A 24,487-nucleotide genomic window follows, 5' to 3' on the forward strand; every position below is an offset into this window, starting at 1 on the left:
TTGCCCCAGCGGCTTCGAAGGTGTTGAACGGGCTGATCTGGGGTGATGAGACACATTTAATTACTCTGTTTTATAAAGCTCTTCGGGGGATCAACCAGGTGTGGTATGTGTTGGGCAAAGGCCTTAGGAGCGAGAACTGGGGGATCCCATAGAGGACACGGATTGGGCTACAGCTCCGTCGCTGGCGTGCATAGTCTCATGCAATAATAGGTTTAAGCTTCTACATTTCAATTGTTTGCACCATATGTATATTACACCTGATCGTCTCAACAAGATTGATCCAACAAGAGAGGCCGGATGTCCTAGATGTGGTACAATAAGCACCTCCTTTCTATGCTTGGCTTGGTCCTGCAGGCAGGTGCAGCGGTTTTGGTGGGAGGTGGTTGGGAGGGTGGAAGTGGTCACAGATTTGGGGCTCGAAGCAACCCCCTTGACATGCCTCTTAGGTGAGGTAAGGAGACCACGGGGAAGACGCATCCAATGGGAAGCATCCCCAACAAGGAGTCCTGCACAAGGAAGTTGTGGAAAACGAAAGCGGAACAATGCTTTTGTTTTTCACGACTTCCTTGTTCAGGGCCTTAACAACGCATGTGCTGAGCCACGTGCATGCGAAGTTAAGGCACAAAAGAAGTGAATCGACGCGATCAAGGAGGAGGTACGTTGGGCTGGGACTGGGGCTGTTTTTTTGGGGGTGGGGGGCTCGGGGTGATTAAGGTTTAGGGGCGGGGGGTTGGGGTGCTTTAGGTTTTAGGGGAGGGGGCTTGGGGTTGCGGTAATTTTGGTGGTTGGGGTGGTTGTGGGGGGGGGGTCGCGGTATTTTTTAGGGGTGGGGGCCCAGGAGGAACGGATGCTGGAACCATGCATGCCGTTCACTAATGCCTTTACCAGGAATGCCTTTACAATGAAAAATCGTTGTTAAGGCATTCGTGGTAAAGGCATTAGTGGTAACAACGAGGTTGTTGTTCCGACCTCGTTGTTTAGACCTCGTTGTTCAGGCATGGGTGGTTCAAGCACTCGTTGTTCCGAGATATAACCCATCCAATACAGACTAACACAACTAGCTTTAGCACTGGCTAAGCATAGGGTGGCCATAAGCTGGATGAGTGCCAGGAAACCATCCATTCATTGCTGAATACGAGACATACTGGAATGGGGAACTGCAGATAACACGTAGGGAGGAGGGGGCACTAACTGACTTGATTGCATGGGGAACATTATTGGAACGTTTCACTGTTATGGAGGATTTAAGCTCTGAATGGAGCACTGATGACGATGATGGACTATTGGAATGTTTATGTTGGATATAATGGTGACTACCAACTGTGGCAATGTTGCAACTCTCGTACCTATAATGTATACATGGATTAGTTACATGAGGATGTTAGCTAGTATGGGAGGCTAAGGGGAAATACTACTGCAGTGGTTGCTGTGGATGTATATTCCTGACTGTGTATGTACTCTGTCCTCAAAGAAGATATTTGTGATGTCTTGCATCGATATGCACTGTATTGTTTTTTGTTGGTTCTGCATTCTAAAATCAATAAAAACAAAGTTATTTAAAAAAAAGTTTTACTTAGTACCATGTCTATGCCTTTGAAGACTCTTGAAACAACAACAAACGGCTGGTATTTTTCTCTTGAAAATGTGGCAAGCCTGGGTGAGACCTATTGGCTTGGCCAATGATTGTTTTGTCTTTCGGTGTGACTCCAATAACCTACATCAATGTCAAAGTGACATCCGCAATGCATTGGGACACCCACTCCCCCTTAGATTACTTTTTTCCACCGGCTGCATACCAGCCACATGTGCTGCACACTTCGGCTCAGCCATTTGTGCTGCTTTGAAACCAATCTATATCCAGGGCATACACTACATTATTCCGCTTTCTCCACCTGACACACACTGAATATTTAGAGCTTATGAAAATAAAGCTGCCTTATGTGTCACATACTGTGACCTCCTTCTTTTGTATTATTCTTTACTTGTATTGCCCGAGAAGACATTTTTACACCCTCCTGTAATATTCTTAGAGGACGTAAAACTGATTAACTTTAAAAACATATGGTCTTGGAAAGCAAAATTGTGTTTGTGTTATTAGGAGTCACATTAAGTGTTTAGCAGTCAATGTGGTAGGAAGCCATTCTGTGGATTTTTGGTGCCGGCATCTAAGCACTTGGGGCTAGATGTAGCAAAGGTTTTTACCCATTCTGTGTCTATGGGAAAACGTGTTCGTACATATGGCCCTTAGGACCGGATTCACAGAAAGTAGTTGTAAATATACTCCCTTATTTTTCCTTCTATGCTTGGAGTAATTTTCCAGCTACCAGGAAATTCACAAAGGATTCTACAACTACTCACGGGAATCCAGATCAGTTACAAATTCCCAGCAATCATCATAGAATTCTTTGTGAATTTCATACCATGTATGCGTTGCCATTTACACATGTGAAAATGTACATGATGCACCTTTGCGAATGAAAACGAAATACAAATGTTTATTTGTATTCTTTTGTTTTTCCCCTGCTGGAAATCACCTTTCTCTATATTCTTACTAGTTTTGGTGGGTTCTCTCCACTTTTGTTCTTAGGATCCGTATTTACCTCACACACGACAGGAGTACATTTATAAGCATATTTCTGGGGGGCATCTTCCCAAAAAGCTGTGAATACACAAAAACTAGTAGATGTTCACCTAAGTATTCCTACCCCAGATTGCAGAGTATTCTCATGTGAAATTACACCACCGGTGCAATCATACATGTGAATAAATCACTTTATGAGTGTACATTCAAGTTTTTACTACCAAATGTGAATTTATATTCAAATCAAGATACCTGAACAGTAAGTTCAACACAGATGCGCAAAGAGCTTTGTGAATCATGCCCTCAGTCACTGACCATTCACTTTGGCTGCATTTACTGGGTCTTACCCTATCTGCTGCAACCCTTATATCACAGAATTGACAACTGTTTTTGGCTTATACAATAGGCTCAACGGTTCTGGCCTTCAAAGCAGGTCGTTCATTGCAGCTCTGAGCTGGAGTTTTGGCCCATGAAGTTAGCACTCACTTGTAAAGCTACGGGACTAAGAATTTTCCCTTCGGTTCCGACCTTTTCTGTAGATGCAAACACATAAGCCTTATGCTTTTGAATACAATTGACAGGCAACAGTAATTAAAATTTACCTTGGGTTTATGGTCAAGACTTTCACACCCTGAGATATGGGACCATCCTTGGGGTTGCCAATCCTGAACTGTGGATGTTGCGGTTGAGGGCAAGCTGTGACTTAGGTGGCTTTGAGCTGGAGTCTCTGTGGCATTAGCAAGTCCTTGGAATCCCTCGCTCGCAGACATTAGAACATCTTGCGGTTCTTGGTTTTGACAGTCTTGAGTCTTTTGTATTGTGCTATCAGCTCTTGCATTTTGAATATTATTTTCCCTATTGAAAGCAGGCTCATATCGTGTTCCATCAATTTCCAAGGTGATGTTTTTAACACATGTGCGGTCTAGTGAAAAAACATAAACGGTCATCAGAAAAGAAAGAGTTATAGGGTTCATTGAAGTCTTATGAGCAGGGAAGAGGCAATAATGTATACGTTTGGCTTACTAAGGTGGGAGTTTGATTAAATGTGGTATGCCACCCAAAATGTTCAATGATTAAAACACTCGCCATTGGTGTGTTCTTATCTGTGGATTGAGCATTAATATTAGAAGTTTCCATGATAAATTGAGAGCCTGGCGGGGTGAATGTCAGAATTAAGTGGATGGGTTGGAAGATTCAGCGGGTTATTATAGTGTGTATGATTGGATGGGATGAAATAGGTGGTCAGTTGTTTAGTTCGGTGGATGAGTTGTGAGCTGTGAGGGATCAGCTGAGAGTTTGAGTGAGTACTTTTTTTTGGTCTTGATGAACAAGTCTCTACTTTGGTTGTCAGCTTGGGTGAATTACTCAAGGGATTGGTTGTGTAATTTGTGCAAGCAGGCAAATAGGGAGTGTGCATGCATGACCTGTAAAGCCATAGCTATGCTTTTTGGCATTTGGCGGCTGATGTTTGATGCTATTTGAGTACTCATGATTAGTTGAGGAGGTGAAACATAGGTGGATGTGTTTGAGTTACGCAACTTTAAGTGTTGCACTTAGTATAAGAATCTAAAGCTGGCTGAACCTATTTAATGGATCAGTTAACTCTTCGGGTATGTTTTGCGATGGAGGAACAGTGAAACTAGGTGGATATGTTAGGTGTATGGCTGCATGTTTGAGCTGAGAGTTTGCTGAATGATTTGGTGATGCTAAATCGAGGAATATGGTTTGGATAGTTGATATACACTGGGTGGTTGTGTTGCAGGACCCAGTGGATGAGTTGTGGGATCTAATGGAAATAAACGTGGTTGACTGGAGGACAGTGGTCTTATGAGGTTGGGTTATGGTATTGTTACCACATTCTAATGCTATGTACATGGGCTAAACAGTGCAAAGCTCTAACAATAGGTCTAGACCCGAGGCATCATGTAGATTACTTTTGAGGCCATTGGTTGGAGGATTGGTTGGAGGATTGTGGAACTCTATGGATGAGCTATAGGGTCGGACCTTAAACTGTGTGGAGGACTGTTAGCTGGATGCGTTCCTAGGTTGGATGTGGAGATTTGTGGTTGGAAGTAGAATTATGGCATTATGTGACTGAGTTCTGAGGCATGACAGAAAGCTACAATGGTGGATTTAGGACTGTGGTGTCTTGTGGATGAGTTGGGAAGCTGGAAGGAGTGGAGTGGGGTTGGAGGTAATCCAATGGTGTTTTGTACTTGAGCTGTAGGGTCAGTTGAATAGCTATGGGGTTGAATACAAGATAATGGTGCTTTTAATTCGAAATGGGGAGTCAGCTGGAGAACATTGGTAGGATTTTGGCACTATTTGCATGAGTGTAGGGTTGAATGGAAGAAGATGGTGTTTTGTGGATGAGCTATGGTGTAGGATGGTCATCTGGCTGAAGGATTGTATGGAGTTGAATGAATTGGAAGTTTATGCTGTTTTGTGCATGAACTGCATGTAGAACACCATAATGGTCAAGTTGTTGATGGATTAAAGTTGTGGGATAGATTTAACAACTACAATGGTCCAAAATGTAATTTAATAAAAAATAATTTTACCAGCATATAAATTGCAACATGCACATGCTGCACAAACCAATATTTATCATTTCAAAGCAGAAGTGGTGTACCTCCTTGGCGTGTTAAGTAGATACATAATTTGGAATTAAAGTGCCAAGTGACCATGTGAATTGTCTCAAGGATTGAAGTAAAACCAAAAATATTTTTAAATCGTTGGTGGTAATTTCTTTGGAGTGTACAAGAAAGAAAGTTGTATGTGCTCTGCCTTTCTTAATACCCAGTTATGGGGATATGGAATTTAAAACAAAGTGATTGATGTACCAGTTTGATAAATGCTATTAATTTATTCACGAAAGATTTTAGGTTGCTCCGAGTATGGTCGGTGTCCTGATGAAGACCCACTTTTGAGGCGAGATGTGGCCCCATTTACTGCGCCCGGTCGAAACGTCGATGATCTAGATTGATCCTGGATTATTTTTGGGATCAGCAAGGTGCCATAGTGATTTGGACACTTTACCCCCCATTGAATGTGATGCATATTTTGTCTGTTGTAGAATGGTCAATTGACAGGCTCCCATGTATATAATTTGTGTATAATTAACTAGCTAGATCCTTTTTATTTCTTTTTCACGAGCACTTTTTCTCTACACAATATTCTCCTGGGTGTTTTGGGGCAACAATTTTTGAGAAAGTTTGTATTGAAAACTACGAAATAAATTGTATATTTTCATATGAATCGGTGTACGAATATAATTTGAAATGATAAGTATTAGTTTGTGCTGTATGTGCATGTTGCAATTTATATGCTGGTAAAAAATATTTTTATTAAATTACTGTTTGGACCATTGTAGTATGATTTACCCAGGTCTTTCGGGTTACTAATGGGTTACCCTCTGTGTATTTAATGGGATAGGTTTAAGGCTGATTCGTTGAGTTCTAGTCTTAGTGGAGGATTGTGGAGCTGCAGAGATGAGATGAAGGAATGATAGAAGTCCTATTGTACCCTGGTATTAAAGGGTATATTATCATCTTTACCTTTGTTGCAAGTCAACGTCAACTGCAGGCAGCCCGGCTCCACCCCCTTCGATACCACTTCTATCTCTCCTAGCTGGAGAAGGTTGGCGAGACTACCAATAGTCTTTTCCAGTTTAAGTTTAGTACTATCTGTAACTGTGAGACCTCGAACCATCAGATGATGTGATTCGCAGCATGCCGGTTGGGGTGTACTCTGGTCGGTATCTACGTCCTGGAGGTGGGGACAAGAGAACAGGAAATCAATTTTAAACCATCACATTAGCATCATCTCACTCATCTGCAGATAACTTTGCACTGTTGCTCTTTGTCTTGGCCAAGGTTGATTTCACTAATACAAATTTCTATTAGGTTTTTATTACTTTTATTTAAAGGTCAAATATGTGTTATTCATTTTGTTTTTATTCTTAAAAACTATTGCAGGTGCCTCGCAGTATGAATACCCTGTATTGAGTACCGCGTAATCATACACACACAACAGCAATGGATATCAGAGTGAGGACATTCTATTGTAGATCGTATAATAAGCCAACCACTGCAGGGCAAAGTAAAGAACCCTATTGTGCCACAAGCAGCCAGTTAATCACCGCACCATGCAGTTATTCCATCACGGTAGCACTTCATTAAAGTTAGGAGATGGCCCATCACTCCACTGATGTGAACTGAGAGGAAATGTACAGTAATGCCTTGTGGTTGTAGGTTACCATATCGATGTCAACAAAACTGATCTACAAAACACTGCATCCAGTATATCACCAATGTTCCTATAGGCAAGCATGGATAACTATTCTTAACTTATCATCCGCTTACCTTGAATATAAAATGGAAGTTGAAATGGGTGCAGTGGTTTTAATATGCAGTACATTGCATGCAATATAGTGATCCCATAACCCTCCCCCCAACAGGAGACCTGTGCTTGTACCTTTTCTCTTGAGTCCGGATGTTGTCTCCCAATCAAGAGAAATCCTTTGTGCGTGATGCATTCCCTTAGCTAGTCACGGACCCATTAACATCTTGGAAACAGAGGTTCTTGATCTGTTGTAATTAACTAACAAGCTAAAATCATCATAGGGTGATTAGTCATAACCTGTACACACATCGTTTGAAGGTATATATTTTTTCAATTATCCAAAGCCAGATGTGGGCGCTAGTTTGACTTTTTATTCGTCTGTACAGTTGTTGTGACAATGGATATACTATTTCTCCCATAAGGGTATTTTCTTTGAATTCATAACCATTAGAATAGCTCTGCCTATTTGTGGGATACAGAAGCACATTTTTATTAAATGTACTTTACATTTCACAAATTGATCCTATAAAGGTAGCAGTAGGGACATTTTTCTGTCTCTTCATTTTTTTTAGTAGCTCATGAAAATTACAAGTTATCACTACAAGCCCTTCTTTGAAAAAAGAAAAACAAAGAAATCAGGAAATGATCCCTACAGTCATTGGCTTTCAATATGAATCTGTTTCTCCTCCTCTAGGACTCCGTGTTGCGGTGATGGCTACATTGGGGCAGTTAGCTGCTGGTGGGGCGAGAGGCATCCCAAGGAAGGTATGGCCCTCAATACGAGTTAAGTGCTACATTTTGATACCTTTGCAAACGTGTTTGCACTGGTTTCAGAATTACCAGTTGCATGATAATTATCATACCTTCACAATCTTTCTTTGATAAATTCTGGCAGGTCAAGTTTGATATGTATTGGGGAAAAAAGACGCGGGAAAAAAGGCACAGTAATTGGTATTATGTGCGTTAAAAAAAACAATCTCACATGTTAAGCTTCATTTTACTTTTAAAAACTCATAATCTGAAGTATTTATCATACGTGGTAAATACCTTGCCCTGGGGTAATGGTATTTACCACTTTCGGCAAATACAAACATCTGATACGTGTAGTCCAGCTTGCAGGGTATCATTTGGACTTTCCCAAGCCTTTGGCCACTCTTCACGAAAACGATTTCCGTTGCAAGTTCTACCTCTCGCTTTCAGAATCTCTTATTTTGCATGAATGTGCAAGACTGTTCTGCGGAAACAGACTGGGAGAGTTAACTTCCCCAGTCTTCTCATGAAGCTTTAATCATTGAAAGCATCAGTCACACTTTCCAAGGTGGTCATGGAGGATTGTGTGTTCCTGACCTTCACGGGGCAGACTTTGTTGCCTTTAAAGAAGGACCACGCTGCCAGAGGAAAGAAACTTGCAATGACAAGCATCTCTCACAGAGCCACTGTCAGTGCAGCGCCTGCTAGCCACTTTCAGTGTGAGCAGGGAGGACGACGAGAAGACACAGAATGGTGTAGGTGGGTGGCAAATTAATTTTTCAGTTCAGTTTGAGAACACATTGTTTCCAGCTTGGGCTGGGGTGGAGGGCTGGACAGTATATGTACAGAGTGGTGTGGGTGGGTCACCAGATTTGTTTTCCATTTAGGCAGAAAGGAGCTTAAATGTAGTGGGTGGTGGGGGGGAGGTGGCAGGAGGCTAGTTTTTTTAATATTTGGAGGAGGAGGATATGATACAGATCCCCCCACCATTTACTCCTCTGCCCCTCCATACTTGGTTTTCCTCACCTTAAGAACCCAGAGGATTCACCTACATTCTCTCATCTTCAAACCAAAAGACATCACCTGCGGAGTCCCCCAAGGATCATCCCTCAGCCCCATGTTTTTTAACGTCTATATGACCCCACTAGCCAACATCGTCAGATCCCACATCCTCAACATAATCTCCTATGCAGACACCCAACTCATCCTCTCCTCACCGACGAACCCATCACCATCAAAACCAAATTACACAGATACATGACAAACGTCACCAACTGGATAAAGGAAAACTTCCTGCAGCTAAACATAGACAAGACTGAACTTCTGATCTTCGGCAGGAGCAACACATGGGTCTCCTGGTGGCCTTCAGAACTAGGACCCAGCGTCCACGCTCTCCGAACATGCTGGAAACATCAGAATCATCATTGACAACAGGCTCACAATGGAATAATAGATTAACACTGTCTCCTCCACCTGCTTCTTCATTGTGTGCATGCTAAGTAAGATCTTCAAGTGGCTACCCCCCCACACGAAATGCAACGTGACACAGGCCCTCATCACCAATCAACTAAACTATGACAACACTCTCTACTTAAGACTTGCCTTGCAACTCCTACAAAGACTTCAGACCGTACAGAATGTCACAGCTAGATTCGTCCTCCACTTTCTCCAGTGATCCCACATCACACCACACCTCAGGCAACTCCAGTGGCTCCCCGTGCAGAAGAAAAGTGTATTCAAGCTGCTGATCTAAGCACACAAAGCTTTACACAAACAAGTACCCACCTACATTAACCACTGCCTGCATTTCCACATCCTTAACGCTTACCCACACTCCATGCATTCACTGAAGCAGAGGTGGAGGACAGGCCTTCTCCCACATAGCAGCAAAAACCTGGAACAGCCTCCCCTTGCATCTCCGGACCATCACCTCTCACCTTGAAGTTATTCCTCTAAACTTAAAGAACAACTTTCTCCTGGTCATCTACGTGCCAGTCCTCCACAAAGGGAGTGGAGCTGAAAAGAACATCCCCTAGGAAAACATATGTTTGTAGGGCATAGCTTGATTAAATAGTTTTTGGGGTGGTTCCCCAAAACTCTCACCTGAGCCTTAGGTACCTGATCTCCAACAATCTGGCTGATAACATGGGATTGGTCAATGTGTACTGCATAGTATTAGAGCAATAATAGTCAGTAATCTGCTGCAATACTGGTCAGCGGCCTCAGGATGTTATCATTTTCCAATTTCCATGGTCTGTATGTAATAAATTAAGGTACATTTTTACAATCCCTTCATCTAACCCCTTCATCTAACTCCTAGGCCACTACCCCTGAAGTATAAAGTGCTAGTATTGCCACCTTACACTAGAAAGCCATAAATGAAATTGTAATTTTACCTATTCAATGTACCTATATATAGAAAACAATTCCTGCTGTTCTTCCTGACTCCACTAAACGAAGCCAGTGCACGATTACGGGTGCAGGACCCGTCAATAATTATACAATAAACTAAATAATCAGACTTTCAGCACTCCAAACAACTTGAGTATTTAATTCAGGCTGTTACAGTCTTTCAATGAAAACAAATTGTCGACTTGCGATGGCTACGCGTTTCAACCGTTGCGTTCTTCTTCATTAGCCCAGATCATTACAGTGGCCTCCTCTCCCTTAGAAAATATACCCTTTGTTTTCCTAGACATGGAAAACAGATCATTGTATAAAGGAAATACCATGGAAACCCAACAGAAAAATCTCAATAAACCAAAGTACTATATATGATACAGGTATCTAAATCAATCATCATATGCATTTCAAAATTCTGTTTTCAAGGTTCAATTCTCAAATCATATTTGATTTTTCCAAAAAATAAATTAAACAAAATCTAACAAACTGCATGACATGACAAATCTTATTTGTATATGTTCTCAGGGGGTTCTTGCTGGCCTGTACCCCCGAGAACATTTACAAGTAAGATTTGAATTTGATGGAGTGTATTTAGTAAATACTATAAGTGTCAGATGGTTAAAAAATGGACACTTGGCCAGAAATTATGATGACTATTAGGTCAGTGTGTGATGGTAGTCTGTTCTGCACCTGCACATGGTATGTGTGTGTGTGGGGGGGGGGGGGGGGGGGGGGGGGGGTGGAGTGGGAGTTGCAGTGCTACTGCTGCCTGTACCATTACTGTGCTATGTAGGTGATGGTAGTCTGTTCTGCACCTGCCCATGGTATTACGAAATCTTCATAAAAAACCTTTTCTAAACTATTGGGATGCTGATGTTGGATTATTATAGTGCTTTATACTAGCCGATGGGCGGTTTCGAAGAGTTGGAAAATTCAACAGATAAAGGAACTGGGGCAAAGACAAACGTGATTTCCCCAGGAAGACGAGATGTTACACTCACCGTTGATGTGGTTTCTTCATCTGCGCCCTGAGCAGCTGCCATATTCACCGCCTCAGTAGCCCTGTATCACAGAGAGGAGGAGAGAGCTCTGCTTAGTACAGATGATGACGCCAGGGTGAGGGAGGAAAGGCTCAGAGCTCAGGAGGAAAGGTCCAAAAGAAATGTACATACAGGAAAACGTCATTCCCAACACAAGAGAGGTAGTACATACAGAGACTGGAGAATATTCCACCCACTTCTCTGTACCATTTTTACTTTTCCACTGTTTACCAAGCTAGTTCGGAAGGTAAATGCAGCAATTGTATACAAAATGGAAGCATCAGTTTCAAATCATGGGGGCAAGCGGATCTGCCTTCCTATGCTTCCTGGAGCCAAACGTTTATTTTCAGCTTTGCCATTACTAATTTATTAACACAAAAACAGGATGTACAACATACAAAGTTCGCTAGTAGAAAGGAATACATGTCGCAACGCACCCAGTGTCACATCCATTCTAAGGGCTTAAAACGGATGTTCGGTGCTGTCTCATTGTGTCACAGGCCTTGCATTGCATTATGTACTTTCCTTTCTATCAAGTTAACTCCTAGCAAGGCATATGGCTCAAATAGAAAAAAAGGTCTTGTGCCATATTAGATTAAATTACTACCCATATGTGGGCGCTGAAGTGCTTGCCTGCATGAGTAGCACGCTACACCACGTAGAGTTTGTGGTTGGAAGGATGTTGTTTTTGTTATGATCTTATGTGTTTCCATATCATGTGCGATGCCCACAGAGGTGCAGTTATCGTATTTTGGGACGCAGCGCATGGCAGTGTGTTGGAAAATGAAGTGGAAGAGACAGGTGTAGCTTTATGGTTTTCAGTATGCTATTAGCATTGAACAACGCTGCAGGTCGTCTATGATATTTCTCACGATAGAGTCTGCTTAGCTGGTTACTGCACTGGGGTGTCCATCTGAGACTATGTGTATAGTTGTGGTCCTGAGGTGGCATGGTTGGTGAAAGAGAGAAGTGGAGAGATCTGTAGGAATAGGCACTAATAGTACCATCCCATATCTGAGTGTCTTGGTGAGATAAAAAGAAGCTGTCAGAATGTATGGATATTTGGGACCTGTGGTGAATGAACTATATTAAAGTCCTCTAAAATTGTCCAGTAATGTGTGACAGAGCTCTTCAGTTATTCCATCTCGGTTCATTTGATGTTTGTTTTTTGGCAGTATAGTGCTAGTGATTGAAAGCTCCATAGCAGATATGTACTATCTAAACTTATTAGGTATAAGATACAATTTGTTGCTGACTGCTGCGTATTGTGGTTTTAGTATTATTGTGGACAATAACTGCTATATATGGAAGTACATAACAACATAATGCCACAGCAAAACATGGGTCAGTCATTTTTTGCTTACCTATATAATGAAAGCAGTTTTCTGGTTGTGTACTTTGCAATTCGTGGGTTGTAGGGTATGCTGAATTAGTTCCCTGTGGATGGGTAGTACACAAACAAATCTGCTGTGGATGGGTAGTATGCTGAAAGAAATCTGCTGTGGATGGGTAGTATGCTGAAAGAAATCTGCTGTGGATGGGTAGTATGCTGAAAGAAATCTGCTGTGGATGGGTAGTATACTGAAAGAAATCTGCTGTGGATGGGTAGTATGCTGAAAGAAATCTGCTGTGGATGGGTAGTATGCTGAAAGAAATCTGTTGTCGATGGGTGGTATGCTAAATTGAAACCTGCTGTGGGTGAATGGTATACTGAATTGAAATCTGCTTGTTGGTATGCAGAATTGAAATCAGCTGTGGATGAGGGGTATACTGAATTAAAATCTAGTGGTTATGCTAAATTGAAATCTGCTGTGGATGAGAGGTATGCTGAATTGAAATCTAGTGGTTGGTTTGCTGAATTGAAATGAGCTGTGGGTGGGAGGTCTCCGAAATGAAATCTGCTATGAATGATATGCCCAACTAAAATATGTTTTCTATGCATGAATGCAGTGCTGAAAGTAATTATATTTGCTCTGGGTGGGTGCTCTGCTGAAGTGAAATACATTTGCTATGGATGGATTGAAATTTGCTTGCCATTGATATGGTAAGATTTCATTTAAGCTTAAAATTCAATGCAAGTGTAGGCTTTTAACCTGAGCTTTTCACACCCAGCTCACTAGAAGGGCCATACACTAGAGTCAAATCTTAACAAATAAGTATGTTTTAATAATACCCTGATAACATTCAGCATAATGGAATCAGAACATTACGTAGTCGTATTTAATAATAATCATGCTGCTCTGGGTAATAGCATAAAAAGGATTCACTGGCTAAAAATTTAGAAATGTTAAATAACTTTAGGATACATTCTAAGACCTTCTTTAGGCATCGCCTTATAAAGCTGAAAGGACATGTGTCTTAAGTTGCGGGAAGTTATAACTAGTTTTTGACTACACATATGGTTAAAATTGCACTCCTTTGACTCTAAAAAGTCACTTCTAAACGGAAGAAGGATAAGTGGATTTCTAGTGCCCTTAATAAAATGTAGAAGAAGTCAAGATGCATCTTAAATAAGTGGCAGAATGACCATATGCCTGCAAAGTTTGAGGTACTGAGGAAGCAAAAATATATAAACACACTACATAGGAGGAAGTGAAAAGGTTAATTGCCTCCAAAGTAGAGAATATCAATAACTGAAAGAAAGAAATATTACGAACTTTAAAAACATTGACAGATCCTGGGAATTTCAATTTCTTTGTAACTGGTCCCGAGGCTTGAATGATAACATCCAGCAGTATTTTAGTCATAACATTCTGAACATGAGAGGCAAAATTCCAAATAAAGCTTAAATGATGGCCAAGTTAGTGCCAGTCATTAGTCTAGCTATTCATCCTCAAAACAGGGCAGAAGAAGATGTTCACCTGAAAGAGATCACCAAGGCAGAATCTAACAGTGTGAAGAACCTAAAGTCCAGCTTGTGCCATCTTTCGGAGGTCGTCACACTCTTCTTTGTCTATTTCTGCAACCTGTTTCGCATATGGATTAGACTGAAATGAAGAGTGGTAATGACTAAGGATAGTCCAAATCTGTTGTACAGATCTTTTTTCCACTTTCTGCAGCGTTTTTGGAAATGTTCACAATTTGCTGCAGCGTTTTGAAATTTCGGCAAATTTCTGAGTCCTTCTCTACATCGATTTTCATGCAAGAGGAAGCCTGTAAAAGCATCAAATAAGAAGGTAGAATGATGGGGGCAAGGATGACCACCTCCTACCTGGGTGTTACAGTCGCTGTTTCCAGTTCAGAACGTTTGTTTGACTGCATCATACTTTCTCGGTGATGTAGTCTTGGTTTGCTTTCATTGGACTCTTTAGGTCCTGCCTGAGACAGAGTAGGCACTGCTCTCGCTTGCAAGAGATACAGTATAAAACAAGGCGCTTGCAGCCCGCCCATTGCTTACCATTTGTTGGCTTCATTTTCACTCTCATTTCAGCTGAAGCATGGACCAAGTAATGAATGCTTCCGTTTGGTTGCTGTCCTTTCGCTGATCCCACTGTGATTGAGGTGCTATTTTGTAGTTTTTCTTCTTGCTCTGTCCTCCTTGTAGATGTGGCTTTTTCCCTCCCTCCCCTTCTAATGTCTGTATTTCTTCCTCCTCTACTACCCCTTAGTCTGTGGTTCTTCTTCCCCTCCCACCCCCACGCCTCTGTGTCCGTGTTGATTCTTCCCCTCTGTTGTATTGTGAATGTAATGGCTCGCGCTGGTAGCGCGAGCCGGGGAAGGGTAGAATGTTGTGGGGGAATGTTGGTGTTTGAGTGAGCTATTGAGGACGGTTGAGCGGTGAGGAAACAGGACGAAGGACGGCGGCTGTGTATGCGGTCGGGGCTTCATATTATGGAATGTATTTATATTCTCTAAACTATTTTATGAATAAAGAAGTTACCTACCTTTATTGTCTCTGCGGCTGAAGATACTCAACAAAATTGGCAACGAGTTGACAAGTTTGCCCCGTCTGCATCCGGTTGGGATCCTCTACTTCACTATCGCACTCCTACGTGCCCACGCAACTCGACCTGCGAACGCTTGTGAGTGTTTTTTTTTTTCAGCCTAAAGTGCTGAAACATTGTTTTTGCTACTTGTGTGTTTTTTTTTGGGCGTCTCTTAGCAACGTTCAATTGTTTTTTTCCAATAACTATACCGCTGACCTTCTTACGTCCTGAATAACCTTTGGAACTAAGGAAATATACTGGCAATAGAATTTCTTGTAGTTTTAAGGAGGTTTAAGTGAATCTTCACTTCGTTACGAATATTTAGAGATTGATGTTATATATTTTTTAAGTTGAGGCACGCATTTATGGCTTCTAATAACTTGAATCTTCCACCTCCTCAACCTTTTATTCCTGGTAGCGGTGATGTTTCTATCAAATGGCAAGAATGGCGAGAGTATTTTATGAACTACATCTCTGCATGCGATGAAGACAATGACTTTTCAGGAGAAAAGAAGAAGAACATTTTATTGCATTGTTTAGGGCCGCACGGTCTTAAAATTTACAACAGAATTGAAAAGAAACAAAGAGACCAGGGAGATATTTTTGTTCATGCATTAGAGGATCTAGACAGATACTATTCTCCAACGGTGTGTGTGGGAATTGATCGCTATAAGTTTTTTCACAGGAAACAAAACAAAGAGGAAACGATTGAGGAATACGTTTCAGCTTTAAAAAATTTGGCTTTAACGTGTAGATTTGGTACCTTACATGACGAGTTCATTAGGGACCAGATAGTTATGCACGCTGCCAACCAGAATATACAGGACTGTTTATGGACTAAAGGAGAATCGCCCTTACAAGAAGTAATTGAAGTGGTCAAGAAAGCGGAACTTACAGGAAGGTGTGCAAAAGCTGTTCTACTGGGGAATTCTAAAATAGATGATTCGAGTGGAGATGCACATAAGTTGGTGAACAGAGGTATAGAGTCAAAAAAATGTCCACCAAATGAGTTTGAGGAAGACCAGTTCTTACAGGAACAAGAAGTCAAAAAGAAATACTTCTAAGGCGGAAGTTACTTGTTTCAGATGTGGATTACTGGGCCATTACGCAAATGATAAAAGCTGTCCAGCACGCAATCAGAAATGTTCCAGTTGTGGTACTCTTGGCCATTTTATTAAGGTTTGCAGGAAAAAGAAAGGCTTGGCAATAAAGTTGTTAGAGGATGCTTCTGAATCTGCTTCATTCTCAGACAGTGAAGACAAGAATATGTGGGTGCTTAACATAAGGAATGCTGGAACGGGAACGCCAGATGGACTGCGGAAAAGACCAAAGTGTGACATATCTATAGAAGGTGTTACTATTACGATTACCGCAAATTCAGGGTCACCTTATACAATCGTTAATGAACAAGTTTGGTTAAAGAAATTGAAACGTACGGTTGGTGGGAGTTTGGACACACCTGATATCTCACCTAAAAGCTTTACGGGGGAAACAATCCAGCTTCTTGGCTACAAAAAAAATTGTCATTTGCATTTAAGGATCGTAAAGCTGAATGTAAGATGTATGTGTCAAAATCAGGACCATCAGTTTTAGGTTGGTGGGACCAAGGTGCACTAGGAATGGTTTTAAATCCCAATGGTTCAGAACCTGTGTCGGTGGTTCAGGAAGATTGTGTGTGTGATGCTACTATGAAGGACATGTATCCTTTGGTATTTTCAGGAACTGTAGGAAAGTTAAAAAGTTTCCAGCATAAGATAATACTTAAAAAGGACGCCATGTTGTTCATAAGGCAAGGAATATTCCTTTTAGCATCAGGAATGAAGTTTCAAACAAGTTGGACAAGTTATTAGAAACTGGTATCATTGAACAGGTTGAGTCATCAGATTGGATTTCTCCCCTGGTGGTAGCCAGACGTTCTAATGGCAGATTGAGGCTGTGTGTAGACCTAAGGGACCTTAATAAGAATATTTTGGTGATCAATTTCCTTTGCCAAAGATCAATGAAGTTGTAGCACTAACTAAAGGCAAGGAATGGTTTACCACGATAGACCTTACTTCTGCTTATCATCAAGTTCAGTTACATCCTGATAGTCGTAGATTAACCGCATTTATTACGCCCTTTGGTTGTTACCAATTTGTTAGGGTTCCATTTGGTTTAGCCTCTGCAGCGGCTATGTTTCAAAGGCTGATGTATAAGCTTTTTAGTAAAATGCGGGATGTGTTGTTTTTTCAAGATGATATTTTAATTATGGGGGATACGAGATATGACCATGACATTAGAGTTAAGAATGTTCTTCAGATATTAGAAAATAATGGACTTACGGCTGAGCATAGCAAGTGTAAAATAGCCATGAAAAGCGTCACTTATTTGGGACACGAAATAAATGCCAAAGGTGTTGAACCAAAAGCTAGTCTTGTTGAAGCTATTAAGAATCCACCAGCCCCTACTAACAAGGACGAAGTCAGAGCTTTTTTGGGTCTAGCAGAATATTATGCTAAGTTCGTGCATAACTTTTCTCACAAAACGTTTCCTATTAGACAATTGTTAAAAGGAAAGTGCATTTTTAAGTGGTGTGAAGAATGTGAACCAGCATTCAAATTGATTAAGAATGATATTATTAATGCACCAGCCTTACAAGGCTTTGACCCAAATTTACAATGTATAATTACAACTGATGCAAGTAATAAGGGTTTAGGAGCTGTTCTTACACAATTGGATATGAATAATAAGGAATGTGTAATTGCATTTGCTTCTCGTTCTATTACCAACGCTGAAGCAAAATACTCAGTAATTGAAAGGGAGGCCCTTGCATGCGTGTGGGGTTTGGAACATTTCAGATCATTCGTTTGGGGTATGAATGTCATCTTGCGTAGTGATCAAAAACCGCTTACCAAAGTGCTTACGACAAAAGGATTATTTAAAGCTTCCCCACGTATTGCTCGGTTATCCATAAGACTGTTGGACTACAAGTATGAAATACAATATGTACCCGGGATTAAGAATAAGGTTGCTGATTTCTTAAGTAGAATGCCGTTGGTAAATACTGTGGAGGGTAAGAAGGAGTTCGAGGATTGTTGTGTACCTGAAGTTATACCCACAACTTTTCAGGGCATCTCAGAAGGTGATTGGGATAAAGCCATGGTGGAAGACGAAACATTGAATAAGGTTCAAATTTTGTTAAGGGAAGGTTGGCCTCTTAAAAAAAATTTAGAAGAAGATGTGAAGAGGTTTTGGGAAGTTAAGGAGGAGTTGTCTGTGGAGCATAATAGATTGTTGCGCAGTGGTAGAGTAATTCCTCCAGAAACACTCAGATGGAAAATTCTTAGTTTATGCCATGATGGACATTTGGGCATATCTAAAACGAAAAGTAAAATTAAACAACTATATTGGTGGCCAGGAATTGATTTAGCTGTGGAAAGGACAGTAAGGAATTGTGTCCTATGTAATGAGTCAGAAAAAACGTTATCCACGTTCAGACCACCGTTAGTTCCTATAGGATGTCCAGACATGCCCTGGGAGAAGATTGGTCTGGACATTACTGGACCAATACAAGTGGAAGACGGTTATAGATATATTGTGGTAATGTTTGATCATTTCTCTAAATGGCCTGAAATTGGAATAGTGTCTAAGGTGGATTCTGGGACCATTGTAGAATTTTTGGATAATGTTTTTTTGAGAGAGGGTCTACCCAAGACCATTATCACTGACAATGGGGTACAATTCACATCTGACAAATTTAAAGCTTTCTTAATGAGGTGTGGTATTAAACACATTACTACTTCCAACTATCATCCAGCTGGGAATGGTGCTGTGGAACGCTTCAACAGAGTGTTAAAAAACAGTATACAATTGGCTGTATGTGCGAAGTTAGATTGGGAAAAGGAAATTTGGAAAACAGTTTGGTCATACAGAACTACACCGTGTAGCTCTACAGGTCACAGTCCATTTGAGATTATGAGAGGGAGGGTTCCACTGAGGAAAGATAATGTTGGTTGGATGATTGATGGTAGGGAAAGTTGCTGGACAAGTGAGAGTGTTCGGAAAAGTATTAAGAGGGCGCAAATCCGTTCAAAGGAATTTTATGATGCAAAACAAATGCAAAAGTGTAAATATACAGGTGGGTGATTTAGTTAGGGTGAAAGTTCCAGGTTTAAAAAAATATGAGAAGGGAAGGTTCTATCCTCCTTTGAAAGTCACAAAAATGTTGTGTAATGCTGTACAACTTGAAAACGGGAAAATATGGCACTTAAGTAGAGTTTCCCCATACAAAGGTTCAGGAGGAGAAAAATCGATTGGAATGCTTATGCATGATGATACAGGGAAAAAAAGGGGTTTGCAAAGTGCCAATGTTGCACAGACTGCGCTGGGTGGAAGAAACAGTGTTAGTCCTGCAATTGTGGAACACAGAACCGAAACGATGGCTGAAGGTGACAATGTACGGATTGGTGACATGACAAGCGTTAAGAACAATATTAGCAGATGTGGTAGGAGGATCATAAAACCAGGAAAACTCAATGACTATGTTTGCGACTGAGTCACTGTAAGGATTCAGGAACCAAATTAAGAAATTATAGAGAATGAATAACTTTAGATACTAATGAAATATTCGTAGGATTTATTTAGTAGATATTGCATTGTAGTTTTATGCTTCATATAACGTTAGGATATTGTTTTTGTATCATTTCACGTAGCGATAGAAATATAGTAGTGTATGTTCTTTATGTTATTGTTATAGAAAGGAAATATTGTGTAAGGGGGAAGATGTGTTGTATTGTGAATGTAATGGCTCGCGCTGGTAACGCGAGCCGGGGAAGGGTAGAATGTTGTGGGGGAATGTTGGTGTTTGAGTGAGCTATTGAGGACGGTTGAGCGGTGAGGAAACAGGACGAAGGACGGCGGCTGTGTATGCGGTCGGGGCTTCATATTATGGAATGTATTTATATTCTCTAAACTATTTTATGAATAAAGAAGTTACCTACCTTTATCGTCTCTGCGGCTGAAGATACTCAACACCCTCCCACCCCACTTGTCTGTGCTGTTTCTTTCCCTGCCACGTCTATTCCCTGCTGTCTGTGTTGTATCCTCCCACACCTGAGTCGGTGTCGCATTTTTCCTATATTTTTTTAAGTTGTTATAGCATTTACTTGACATCCCAGCAATAGCCAGTAAGTCATAACAGAGCTTATGTTAAGATACAGAAACACCGGACTCAGGGTGGCCCCGTATCTCATTTATTTCACCAACACAGCACAGCAGGTACAGCTCCTTGACAGCTACTTCTCTCTGCCACCATCTCTTGTTGCTATGGACACCCCCAGAATCTCAGGTGGAATGTCGAGAACGCATAGTTCTTTAAAGGGAAGCCCACAACACATCTCCCTCCTTTATAACAGCAGTTAACATCTAACAAATTATCGCGGTTACTTAAAATATGTTACATTCACTAAAAAGCTTTACTTGGCACATAGCATTCAGTGACAGGAGCAGTAGAGTGCCATAAGTCAAATATTACAAATAACGCCCCACCCATAAAAGGTAGAACATAGAATTATTGTATAAAATCATGGTAAGAACAATTAATTAACAGTTACACTGCTACACAAGCTACATAGAAATCAAGAGAAAATCTTTGACAATTACATCAAAATAAAAATTAATCACGTCAGTTCAATTATAATTGTAATCCATTAAGTAACATGGAGCCTTTCTTACCAGACCATTATACTTAACACCTCTGTCAACTGAGATACCAGAAGTGTTTACATTCATGTCAAGATTCTTATTGTGAGAATTTTCTGAAATACTCGACCCAGACAATCTGGTGTCTTCATCGGGACCATGAGAGATGTACTCCTAATTCAAATCTGCACTTTTGCATTTTGCTAACCTGCCCGTATTCTGAACTCCATCATTCAACACCACCACATTCTTCTTTACTTTTGAAATGCGCTTAGGACCCTAGAATCCTGATTTCCCTTTGGCAGCCCACCCTGGTTTCCCTATGTGAACTAACTCCCCTTCATACCATTTCCGAGGTGACACATTATGTTTTCCATCATATCTTCTCTTATACTGATTTTTATATCTCTTGATCTCACTAGCATCCAACACTTTCATGCAGTCCTTACTCTTTAACCAAACAGGATTGAGTTTAGATCCAGCACGCCTCCTTCTCGGACACTGGAATGGTAAAATTTTGGTCACCACATTCGGAGTGTTACGGTGAGCCAAAACATTTTTTTCTGAGTATCTGCTTCAATAGAATTCTGCTATCTAGTGCCAAATGTGCAGATGCTTTAACCAACCGGTTCATGCTTTCTAAAAGCCCACTGCCCTGGTGTGAATACAATGTAGTATGGAGAGAAGTGATGCCAAGACAGTCTAAAAAGTCCTTCATCTTTTCCAACACAAATTGTACTCCGTTGTGTGTGATTATCGTCTTAGGTATCCCTTCAGATACAAACATGTCTTTAAGACACTCCAATACACACCTGGTGGTCACATTATTCACACAACATTCAGAAACCCACTTACACGTGTAATCTATTGTCACCAGCATAAATCTTTCCGCTGGTGACATTAGCCAAACCAAGTTTGACCCAGGGTTCCTCTGGTACTTCGACTGGAGAGAGTGGAGCATTCCTACCCACTTTGGACTTACCATTTCCCACACACTCCAAACAATCGTTTGCCACCCCTTCCACCTGTTTGTTCATACCGGGCAAGCAATACCTTTCCATCACTCTTGCTTTAGTCAAATTTCTCCCCAGGAAAACACACAACAATTTACTTTACTGTTGTAAATATAAGAAAGTTAATTTAGATTTTAGGAGTTCTTGCTCAAAGCGGTATTTGCAAAAAATGCATCCTAAAGGACCTGACTTTAAAAGGCTCTACTTAAACTGATCACAGGGATTCCCTTAAAGACAGCCTTTTTCCCTCGTGTTTAACCAATGAGCATTCCACTCTGTCATCGCTCATTAAGAATTTTGCACTAAAAAAACATACAGGGCTCATGACACATTTTTAAGGTTGATGCACAATATGCTGGCCTTGATGTATAGTATGGGTGCTGGTGTAAAATCAGTACAAACAGTACATCAGCAATTGTAAATTAGTTACTGAAAAATATCATAACTCAAAATCCTTCAAATGCATGTGTTATTTTTCAATTTAATAGGTGAGTAGTATTCATAATTTGGCTATCAATAAATGTGTCTCAGTGCACAAGTTTCTTTTTCTCTGCCTGATTCCTGCTATAAATATCAGTAGAAGCCAAAAAGTGCTAGATGCAAATGTTTGACCATCAAAACCACTGGTAATTACACTTTGTACATTCCAAACTATTGATTTGGTGGACCCTACTAGCTACTGTTGCAAGACATACTGTGGGTTTATCAAAAACATACAAAGGCTTTGAGCCTGCCCATTGCTTTTAGTTGGCTTTCCCGTCACTCTCATTTGCCTGCTTTTTAATTGCGTCCTCGCTTGTTAATTTTGTGGCTGTACCTCAGGTGGAGCATAGTTTATTCACCACCTCTTTTGATTGGTTGGTGTTTTACGCTTCCACTTCTCGCTTTTCAACCATTACTATTTTTTCTTTTTGGTTGAGCACTCCATGAGAGTGCATGTGTTTTCCAGCTGGCTCCCTTGTGTAGTTCTCTACCCCACAATCCCTAAATTTCTAGGAGAAAAATATGAAACATTGGCCTGGTCAAATTGTTCTTGGGGAGTCTTGGGTCTAAAACTGATGACAAGAGCACAACTATTCTGGATGAACTTTTATGGATAGAGCCACAAATCTACCAATCTATGGGAGCCAGTGCTACATTTGAAACAGCCTGATTTTGAGGTTTAAGTTGGTGCATTTTCCATCTGCCATATTAAGGGGCTTAGAAACCTACCATACCAGGGACAGTCTGTAAGGATGGCAGCAGTTCCTGCAACAAATTGGCTATATCCCGCTCTGTTTTAGTGGGAAATCTACCAATGTTAGTCAAATCCACCAGTAAACTTGGACTCTCCCTCAAGGTTTGGGGGAGGCTATACGTTCAGGGCCCACAAATCTGATCTACTTCAAGTACTAGGGGTATACATCCCTACACTTCAGCTTTAGGGAACCTAAGCCTATTTTACTCTGTAGGTCCACCACCATTTCCATGGCAGACTGTCATGGAGTTAACTCCGCCAGAAGTAGTATCAACCCAACCACCCTAGACAGAGTGATTCTTCTGCCACCAGGTTTGGAGGAGTAAACTGTAGACCTTGAGGAGCCAGAATTGTCTCCACTGCTACTGTGTTCACCACCTATGTAGACTATCTTATTGAGTAGTGATGCCAGAGGTGTGGATGGTATATTTGCCTTTTTTTTTTTTAACACCACCCTCAACTTCAGGCTATTACCATGCCTTATTAGTTGGATAGCCACTTACATTTTAAAGTCTAGTGGACCTTTTGATTTAACTAAAATTATAAATATGTATTTATATACAATATACTTACACATAGGAGCTTTCAGTCAGCTTTCCTCTTCCATTAGTCGGTCGTGTCAGTCACATTTTAATTTTAAAACAGGACAGGAGGCTTCCTACAATGTAGTCTCTCAAACTCACTGCTTTATTGACAGCATTTTAAAAGAAAAAACTACATTCCTCCCTCATCTGAGTCTTTGATCAGGTCTCTTCCAAGGCCAGAAAACAGCAGAGTTGTTTCGCCAGCCGTGGAACCTACTAAAGACTTTACTTGGGGAACCAGACAAGTTTCACCTGGTCTGTCTTCTTTCCCCAAAGAGGAAGGGGAGGACGCTTTGACCTCTTCTCCGGACAAGGAAGAGGAGGGGCCCAAAGTAAGACTTCTCACCCTACCATTTGCAAAGGTTTGTGGCAGGCTAGTCCTTTTTGTTAAGGAGTGGCAAGCCCCCTCTCAGGATCCCTGGGTTCTCAAGACAGAGAGAGAACTTCAGACAGGCTTTCTTTCAACCCCTTATCAATGCATAGCTCTCACAGATGTTTTTCTCTCAGAAACAGACAGTCCAAAGAGGTGGAGGACGTGTTATTCTAAGGTGCTATAGAGAAGTGCACCCTACACCCAGGAGCTTAGGTAAGGAACGTCTTTCTGTTGGAAGGACAAGAAATTTAGGGAGGTCATAAACCTAAAAAGTCTGAATCAGCTTGTCATCCACAGCACTTTAATTATGGAGTCTGTGTTAAACTCTGAGAGACATTCTATTGTTGGGTGACTAGATAAGGAGGGTGGACATGAAAGAGGCATACTTGCCAATTCCAGTCTATTACACTTACAGGAAATGCCTTCAATTTGTTTGGCGAACTCAGGAGTTCAGGTTCAAGTCTCTACCTTTTGGCCACTCCACAGCACCTTGAGGTTTTACAAAAATACTAAAACTGGTGGCAGCCTTCCTCAGGTTATGAGGCATAAAGATGGGC

General features: G+C 41.0%; 1 protein-coding gene across 1 annotated transcript in view; it reads right to left on the reverse strand.

The window, feature by feature from the left end:
• The window catches only part of LOC138292158 (E3 ubiquitin-protein ligase DTX3L-like), a 129,012-nt gene that overhangs the window by 43,365 nt on the left and 61,160 nt on the right, over nt 1–24,487 (reverse strand). Inside the window, exons 3-5 of the mRNA XM_069230577.1 lie at nt 11,080–11,140; nt 6,139–6,349; nt 3,184–3,503 (exon numbers count right to left, since the gene is read on the reverse strand). Coding sequence (XP_069086678.1) covers nt 3,184–3,503; nt 6,139–6,349; nt 11,080–11,121 — 573 coding nt within the window. The 5' untranslated portion in view covers nt 11,122–11,140. The remainder of the gene's footprint in view (nt 1–3,183; nt 3,504–6,138; nt 6,350–11,079; nt 11,141–24,487) is intronic.

The sequence above is a fragment of the Pleurodeles waltl genome, chromosome 4_2 (genome assembly GCF_031143425.1).
Source record: "Pleurodeles waltl isolate 20211129_DDA chromosome 4_2, aPleWal1.hap1.20221129, whole genome shotgun sequence".
Lineage (NCBI taxonomy): Eukaryota > Metazoa > Chordata > Amphibia > Caudata > Salamandridae > Pleurodeles > Pleurodeles waltl.